The following is a 9,859-nucleotide window of genomic DNA, read 5'->3' as shown; positions in this document are numbered from 1 at the left end:
AAAAAATGCTAGCAAACTCCCACAACATCACAGCGGCAACACCTGCTAGCAGCCCTCAAAGTATAACGGATGATTTACTCAATTGTTATAATTAACTACCTCACAACCAAGAAAAATCAAATCAAAAATAAAAATCAAGTCATCATACCTGACGTTGCTGGAAATAACGGCAATTCTCGCGATATTTGAAATCATGACGATTCTCACGAAAATTGAAAAATGCGGCGGTTGGGAACGACAAAATTGAACAATCAAAATGGAAGGAATAAATTTTATGAATATAACTGATAAATTTAAGGACATTCAGATGAAAGAAATTTGATGTGAAATTTTAATTGTTCTAAGCGAGTCCTGTAGTGTAAATTAATTAAGATTGAACACCTAAATATAATTAAGGCAATATTACATTATGAGTCCTTTATCTTATTTATTTGTAACACTTTGGTCCTTTGTCTTTATTTTTTCCCGTTTAGGTCTTTATCTCTCTTAAAAGCACATATACATCTTTTTTCGCATTTTTTTTATTAAAAAATACATAATTTTATTTTTAAAAATATATTTTTATTAAAATTGAAAAAAATCCAAAAATATGATGAAGATGTTCATCATGTTCTTCCTTTGAATCTTCATCATCTTCTTTAAATAAAAAAAAATTCTACTAAAATATATCTCCAAATATCGTGAATTAATGTTATATTCACTTCAAATCTTATTTTAAACACAAAAATCAAAACCTTAATTTCACAAATGTTGCAAGGCGAATGGTGGAGGCTTAGTCACTGCGGAAGGGTTAGGCTTTACGAAAGTTAAGATTGTTCTGGAAACAACAAAATTGATGTGCAAAGCTGCTATCAATTTTGGGGTTATTTTTATGTCGGGCTTGAATATTGAGTTAGAAAATAATAATAATAATATACAGCGTGACAATTTATATAACTAATTTTATTTTTTTTTGTGATGAAACTAAATCTCTTTCTCTATAGGGGTTTGATTTTTGTGTTTAAAAGAAGATTTGAGGTGAATATAACATTAATTCATGATATTTGGAGATATATTTGTGTAGAATTTTTTTTGATTCAATGAAGATGATGAAGATTCAAAGAAAGAAGATGAAGATGATGAACATCTTCATCATATTTCTGGATTTGTTTTATTTTTAATAAAAATATATTTTAAAAAATAAAATTATGTATTTTTTAATAAAAAAATGAAAAAAATGATGTATATGTGCTTTTATAAGAGATAAAAGACCTAAGCGAAAAAAATAAAGATAAAAGATCTATAATGTAATCATGTCTATAATTAAATAAAAATTAAAAGTATTAAAAGTTACATTATGATTATAATTGATTCTTTTTTTAGAAAATAAATTGACTCATTTATGACATTTAATATTGTCAATGTATATTACATTTTGATTGGTTGATATCATGAGAGGGTAAAATACCCTCTAAATAAGAGACGGTAATCTAGAAAAAATCATTTTTTATTGATTGATTAGTTTAGTCAACTCAATTTACTAACATATGTTTCCTTGCATAAAACATTTCTTATACATGTCCCAGCAGCACATGAAAATCTCACCTGCTATAGCCTATAAGACCACAGACTCATTTCATGACATTTTGCATTTTGTCCCGAACTTCACGTTTCGCGTGGCTCTCACTGCTCTTCTCACCAGTGATCAAAGATAGTGTGGTTTGTGCAGTTTGCATGCTTTTTTCTTTCTCTGCTTATAAAATGAAAGAAAAAAATAATAATAGTTAGAAAACAAGAAATGAAATGAGGTTTTTCTGTTGTGGGTTTTCTTTGTAATGTTTTTAGTTAGTTTGTTTGCAGTGGTTATTTTTAGGATGTTTTGTTATAACTCTGTTTTGTGTTTTGAACGGTTGTGATGAAGCAGTGTAAAAAGTGAACTAGTTTTTTTCCTTTTCGGTCTAAGCCTTTTTTGGTTTCTTGTTTCTTTTTGTGTTCTGTCTGAGTTCGTAACCAAGTGTTGATTATAATGCCCCTTTTTGAGTGTGTATATGTATACTTGCTTCATTAGGTTAACATTTCTCTGTATATTGGTGGATTTGCTGTTTTTTTTTTTTTATTCTTATTGAATGGTATTTTGTGAGGCTCCTTCTGTGTTGTAATGTTTTAATCACTTAACCTTCGTGTTAATGATTGACTGACAAAAGTAATGATCCTGAACAGGGCACACAAAAATGAGTTACAGAAGAAGTGGGAGGCCCTTTACTGTGGTCCACAATAATGATTTTCGGGGAAAATGTGTATCTCAATTTTACCCCAATAATGAGCAGCTGATTCAAGGTATTGCTGATGTTAACCTAGGCTCAGGACAGGATGATGGCCTATGGGAGACTTATTCAAAGAAATCGAAGAATCGAGGTGGAAGCATTGCTGCCAAACAGTTGGGTTGTTCAGCCCGAAGTTCTAATCCTAGAGCATGTGGGGGGGATACAGATATGGCTCCAATGCCAGGCATGCGCGATTACAGTGGAGCTGGAAGAGCTGCTGGAAACCTTCGACGGACACCAAATACTGGTTATATGAGACCTGCTGGTAGAGGCTATGGAAGGCCCCATCCAGGTACAGGTGGATATGGATACAATGGGACTTCTAATCCTATCATTCGTCCTCCTCCGGAGGGTGTCTGCAACCGGAAATCAATGCATGTAAGGGATGAAATTGTACCAGAGGAGTTTGAATTTGAACAGAAGAATGATGATGAAGATGATGATGATGAGGGGGATGACGACTGCGATGATCTGGAAGACACTGATTATGATCTAATGAGTGATGAATATGATTCGGATGCGAGTCAAAAGAGCCATGAGACACGAAAGAAGAGCAAATGGTTCAGAAAATTCTTTGAGTATTTGGATAAAATGACTATTGAACAGATAAATGAACCGGAAAGAGAGTGGCATTGTCCAGCTTGTCAAAGTGGTCCTGGTTCTATTGATTGGTACAGTGGCCTGCTGCCCCTGATGAATCATGCTAAGACAAAGGGTTCAAAGAGGGTGAAGGTTCACAGGGAGCTTGCTGTACTTCTTGATGAGGAATTGCGTAGAAGGGGTGGTACCGTAGTTCCAGCTGGGGAATCATTTGGTAAATGGAAAGGTTTAAAAGAAGAAGAGAAAGATCATGAAATAGTTTGGCCTCCAATGGTTATCATTCAGAATACAAAGCTTGAAGAAGATGAAAATAATAAGGTAGAGCTATATTTCTTATTTGCATCAAATGCTGGATGATGAATAAAGTAGCAATATCTTAATTATTACTTTGCTTGATTGTGTTAACTTGAGATTTTATTCTTTTTATTTAGTGGACAGGTATGGGTAATCAAGAGCTTCTTGATTATTTTAGCTCTTATGCCGCTGTGAGAGCGCGACACTCATATGGCCCTAATGGTCATCGAGGGATGAGTGTTTTGATGTTTGAAGCCTCAGCTAGTGGTTATCTGGAGGCAGAACGTCTGCACAAACATTTTACTGATCAAGGAACTAATAGAGAAACTTGGTTTAGCAATCACCGAAGTTCCAATTTGTTTCTCCCTGGTGGCAATCGACAGCTCTTCGGATACATGGCAGCTAAAGATGACTTGGAGTTTTTCAACAGGCATTGCCAAGGTTCATTCTCTTCAGTTATTTTTTCTCTTTACACTTTCACTATTTACTGACATGCTCTTGTTTCTTTTTAATCTGATTCTGTAGGTAAACCAAGACTCAAGTATGAAATGAAATCATATCAGGAGATGGTTGTACACCAAATCCGTCAAATGAGCGAGGACAACCAGCAACTTCTCTATTTGAAGAACAAGATGGTCAAAGAGATGCAACATTCAAAAGCTCTCGAGGAATCCTTTGGTATAGTGACTGAGAAGCTGCGAAAGACAATGGAGGAGAATCGCATTGTGAGGCGGAGAACAAAAATGCAGCATGAAGAAATAAAAGAAGAGGTAATATTGACTTCAGACACATTTCTTGTTGCATATTTGGTTTACTTTTTATTACTTAATTTACTCAATATATAATTATTTGTGGAGCATCATCAAGTTGGAGTTAGGATGTGCTTCTGCTTGGCTGTTTTGTTGAAAAGTTTTTGCTGTTGCAACATTGTTATTTATATTTTTGTAGTTCACGGATGGATAAGAATAAGATAAAAATATTTTTTTGTCACATTCTCAATTTCTTCTCATATGAGATGATTTTGCCTACAAAAATGTGATTTTTGTACCCATTAAACTCCTCCACTACGACCTTTCAAAGTAGACTAGGAAGGAAAATAAGATAGAAATACAGATACTGCCATGAAATGTTTAGTTGTTGCTGCTGTACCTTTTCCTCTATTCTTAATAGTAGACAAATCAATGAGCAATGGTAACGAGGTCGTCTAGCCCATAGTGTGTTGGACATTTATCCAGAGGTGTTGTTTTGCAGTGCTTTAAAATGAAAGCAGAGTCTTAGAAAGATTTGGATTTGGGTTGAGTACTTAAATTTTGTTGTAGAGGTTTGATGCATACTATTGATTAACCAGTTTTCCAGACCGGTTTATTATAAATCAATCAGATAATTTCTGTACCATGTGTCCAGGTAATTTCAAATAAGTTGTTGTTTACTCTTTTTACAATAAATTGCTTGAACATTTTATCTCTTTTCTCGTGAAGAATCAGAATGTTTTGTTAATTTTCCACAGTTGGATGGCTATCTTGTCTTAAATTTCATCTAGTTCTTTGTATGTTTCTTATTGTTGTTACTTTTTCTCACCATTTTTCCTGTTACTTGATGGAAGATGTATGAACAAGAACAATTCTTCAAGGAACGGATCAGTAGCATCCGCAATAAAAGGAATGCAAAGGAAGAAAATTTTGAGAGGATGCAGCAGGAAGAGCGTGAGAAGGTTAAGAAGTCAAGTATTGGTCCTCCTTCAAATGCCGAGGAACGGCGACTCAAGTAAGCAATTTTCTTTCCTTTAGACTATGTTTTCTATTCCATTGGAATGTTGATCTCCCTATCCACATCTCAAGCTAGTGCTTGTCAATAAATATTATGAAATTAATATTGTTTAGGTGATTCTAAATATGGTTAAAGGACAAGTTTAAGAAGAAAACCTAATTTGAAATGCTCAACACATGTACAAAATGTTATCGTCAAGCTATGGGGATTGTACTGTAATATTTATATATTTTAATGACTTACAATGAATTTGATCTTTTTGGATGTAGGGTGGAGGGATACCTTAAATTTGTTGAACTTCAAGACAAAGAAATGGAGAACTTTGTTGAAGAAAAGGAGAAACTAAGCCAAGCCCACGAAGAGAGTATTGCTGCTATGAGGAAGAGGCACTGGGAGGAAGAGGAAGAGATGGAGAAGAAGTTTGATGAGGACTTGGCTAAACTCATGGAAAAGTACTCCCCATCTCACCGGTAGAAAAAAATCCAATGGTCTCTTTCAGTGTGGGGTAGCACAGGTGCATGCAACTATAAACATGGGAAGAAAATAGAAAGACAAAATGAATAGTGCTGAAATAATAACTTATTAAAATTTAAAAATTTGGAACTCAGAATGTTGTTTGTAACTTTGAAGTATTGGTCCTTGACACTCAATTACGTTATTGTAACATTTTAATTTGATTGACCTATTTTTACAAATTGCGAGTTGCAAACCCTTGTGTGTGAAGTGCAATTGGATTATTAGATGTTTCTTAGCATCTGGTTTTAATGTTTACAAGTATATTAAATTAACTGCTAATTACTATCGATATCTTTCAAGAAAGTCAAAGTCTGATACAATACCTAAAAGGTGATGTCATCAAACATGTCTGTCAATACGCTTTTGATAGATGAACTTAATCGTTTGGCTTGTAAATGAAAATGTTAGAAATGCCATGATGGCCATGTGGAGAGATGCTTGGCCTACTGCTTGCCAGTTTTTATGGAAGTAAAGTAGAACAATAGGAGCATTCATGACTCTTTGCCTCCAGACTCCTATATAATTGGAGGGTTATTGCTCATCTTTTTTATAGTTGCTTGAAAGGGGAGAGAAGCTCCAACCCGGAGTGGTATTATACAAGAAAGAGAAGAAACATATAAATATGAGATTTGACCAAAGTTATGAGAGAATGGTGGTTATTATTTGAAGAATTCTGCTCATTATCTAAATGGTTCCGCTCATTTCTAAAGTAAATGTCCATATTGCCCCTACGCATGTTAACATGTGTAGCGTGACTTAAGTTGCGCTAGTTATAAGAGAAACGTGACTTAAGTTGCGCTGCGTGACTTAAGTCACGCTGCGTGCTGTAATTAGTCCAGGCAGAACCTCATTCTGCCTCATTTTCAAACACAACACACACAAATCTTAATTTTCTCTCAAATTACCCAACTTCAAAATTCCTTCAACTTCAAATCAAACAACACTCCAACACTCCAACAACAAGAACAAGTAAGCTTTCACTTAAATTATGTTGGTATGATAGATTTTTTCACTTAATCTATAATTTTTTAGGTTTATTGTTTTGTTAAAATTTTAATTTTTTTTTTGCAAGAAATTATAGAATGTTACATGCAAATGATTTATAGTGCTTAATTGTTATGATGTTTAGATACTATGTTAGATTTTTTACACTTAGATTAGATTTTTTTAGATTTAGGGTTTGTTTAAATTATTATTTTTTTTTTGCAAGATATGACCCAATGTTACATGCAAATGAGTAATATTGCTTAATTATTTAGATGTTTGCATGTTTATATTGTAGTTATCATTTTTAGGGTTTATGTATAATTGGCACTCCAAGTGTTTGATGAAATATTGGAATGAGTTTTTCATTGATTGTGTTTAATTTCTTATTGTGTAGATTTGAAACAATGGTCGGGTGGATCGACGTTCATGTAGAATTCAACGACAGAGAACCTCAGAGGTTGAAGGTTCGGTGCCTTGATGTAACGTTAAGAGGTCTTAAGGATCAACTAAATGAATTCAACCAAGGAGTCAACCCTAGAGACGCAAGGAGGGTGGAATACGTTCGATATAAACATTCAACGTTCGACGAGGGGAGAGTATCATTCATTTGGGTGGAGTTAAAGAACGACGAAAACGTGACGAGCATGTTTTGGGAGCATAGAATGTTCCAGTGGATGGATATGCGGGTAAGGTTGTTGAGATCAACTGAAAATATCATCAACAGCTTGATTCCGTCAGAAGATCGTCATTAGTTAGGGTAAGGTGCATTCCAACTACAACAATTGTCTTACCTTTGAAATGGGGTAATTCAAACTTGTCAAACGGCCAGGACTCAAGCACTTCGCTCGGCATTCATGTTTTTCCTTTGAAAAGATTAAATTCTTGTTAGGCTGGTTTAGATGAAGGTATTAAGTGTCAAGGAATGAACCTCATTTCGTTGGCACTTGAATACCATCATCTAAAGCAAGCCTAACAAAAATTTATTCTTTTCAAAGGAAAACATGAATGCCGGGCGAAATGTTTGAGTCCTGTTGTTTGGTAAGTTTGAATTTACCCCATTCAAAGGTAAGACAATTGTTGTAGTTGGAATGCACATTCCAACTACAACAATTGTCTTACTCTAGATGGGGCAATTCAAACTCGTTAATCCGCAGGACTCCAACATTCGATAAGCATCTTGAACGATGGTATTCAAGTGTCAAGGAATGCACCTCATTCTTTTGACACTTGAATATCATCATTCAAGATGTTGATCGTATGTTGGAGTCTTGTTGCTTAGCAAGTTTGAATTTGCCCCATTCAGGAGCAAGACAATTGTTGTAGTTGGAAGGTGCATGTAATGTAATGTAATTGTTGACATGCATGTCATTTATGTAATGTAACGAAACCTTAGTTAGACTTTTTATTCGAATTCACGATGTCGCAATTTTTATTTGAATTCACGTTGTCACAATTTTTATTCGAATTCACGATGTCTCAATTTTTATTCAAATTCACGCTGGTACAATTTTTATTCACATTCACGCTAAATTTATTTTAATTTATTTATTGACTTTACTCGAATTTTTAATTCAATACGCAGTCAATCATTTTATTAGGCCTTTATTCTAAAAAAAATTATTAACTTTATTCTATTTTTTTTTATTAACTTTATTCTAAATTATTTTATTTACTTTATTCTATTTTTTTTTATTTACTTTATTCTAAATTATTATTATTTTACTTTATTCTAAATTATTTTATTAATTTAATCTATATTATTTTGTTTATATTAATCTAAATTATTTTGTTTACATTAATCTAAATTATTTTATTTACTATATTCAAATTATTTGATTAACTTTATTCTAATTTATTTATGCACTTAAAATAAATATTGATTCGATTTTTTTCATTAAATAAATACAAATATAAATAAAAGTAAATGAACAAAATTAATATTTATTCATTAATACAAAATTAGAATATAAAAGCAAATATAAAATAAAAAGGAATGGACAAAATTGAGGCATATAACAATATCTCATTTTATTAATAATTCATACAATACAATAATTCTTACAACAATTTATTCAAATTCACTACTTATTTTCTCCCTCTTTGGGGTAAAAGGTGACCAATTATCTTGGGGTAAAATAGTGAGCAGCCTTCTTGGGGAAAATACATCATCAACCCTTGGGCTAAATTTAAATCTGTTTTTTTTACCCCAAGAAGATTCTTTTTATCCACGATAAAAAGTTTATGGGGTTTAAAAATGCAGATTTAAACTTATCCCAAGGGTCGGTCACTTTCCCAAATCGGCTACTCACTATTTTACCCCGACGAAGATTTATCACTTTTGCCTCCGAAGAGAATATTGAAAAAGAAAGAAAGAAGAGAAATAGAGGGAGAGAGTGAGGAGGGGGAGAAAGTGATATGGTGTGAGGAATTAGGGAAGTATGGAGCGGTATTTATAGGTGCAAATGGTAGTATAGGTTGTAAACACCATTAATATGGTAAAAAAAAACGTGTAAAATAGTGTTAAAAACGTGTGGATTGAATGTTGAAAAACTGACCACATACCAAAAAACGTTTGTTCTTCAGTTCTGCACCGGCCAACTAGCGTGAGTTAACTCACGCTCAGAATACACTAGCGCAAGTTAAGTCACGCTACGTAGGGTGACTTAACATAAGTATAGATTACAACTAGCACATGTTAATATGCGTAGGGGCATTTTGGACTTTTACTTTGGAAATAAACGGAACCATTTGGGTAATGAGCAGAATTCTTATTTGAAAGTTACATGCTGCACATATCATTCTTGTGCCAGTGAGGGGCCATTTGGTGGTTACTATGTGATATATAGTTGGATAAAGATATGATAGTACCAAAATAAGATACCATAGGATCGAGTCAAAATAAACATTGTATTATCATGCATAGTTTTAAAAATCGGCTTGGACCGACCGGTCGAACCGGTCCAACTAGGAACCGGTGGATATGCCGGTTCGAGCCTAATATCAGATCGGCCATATAATTGAACCGGTGCAAACCGGTAAAACTCGTTAAAATCGGTGACTCGGCTGGTTTCGGAGCCAAACCGGTTTAATTTTATTTTCCATATTTATTCTTATAATTAGTCAGATTAATGTTAATTAGTGCATGATTAATGCTAATTAATACGGATTCCCAATGCAAGCGCTACAATAAATGCTTCAACTTATTTGACTTTAGTAGGAAAATCAAGAATAATATTAAAAAATTTGGAGATAGCAGGAGTCAAACCCTGCACATTAATATGATTAGCAGAAAATTTAACCATTTCAATAGCTGATTATTTGTGTTATAAGTTGAAATATATTATATATGTAAATATATTACGTTTTCATATTCTAAAGAAAATGAACACATC

At 33.4% G+C, this 9,859-nt stretch overlaps 1 protein-coding gene across 1 annotated transcript; it reads left to right on the top strand.

The window, feature by feature from the left end:
• Window positions 1–1,527: 1,527 nt before the first annotated feature.
• LOC11419957 (protein SUPPRESSOR OF GENE SILENCING 3) lies at window positions 1,528–5,659 on the top strand. The gene is made up of 6 exons (XM_024779023.2): window positions 1,528–1,698; window positions 2,200–3,221; window positions 3,335–3,638; window positions 3,723–3,967; window positions 4,801–4,961; window positions 5,234–5,659. Exons 2-6 carry the CDS (start codon window positions 2,211–2,213, stop codon window positions 5,436–5,438), a joined length of 1,926 nt encoding a protein of 641 aa, XP_024634791.1. The 5' UTR covers window positions 1,528–1,698; window positions 2,200–2,210; the 3' UTR covers window positions 5,439–5,659.
• The last annotated feature ends 4,200 nt before the right edge of the window (window positions 5,660–9,859 follow it).

This window comes from Medicago truncatula, chromosome 3, assembly GCF_003473485.1.
Source record: "Medicago truncatula cultivar Jemalong A17 chromosome 3, MtrunA17r5.0-ANR, whole genome shotgun sequence".
Lineage (NCBI taxonomy): Eukaryota > Viridiplantae > Streptophyta > Magnoliopsida > Fabales > Fabaceae > Medicago > Medicago truncatula.
This window is presented reverse-complemented; position numbering and strand designations above follow the sequence as displayed.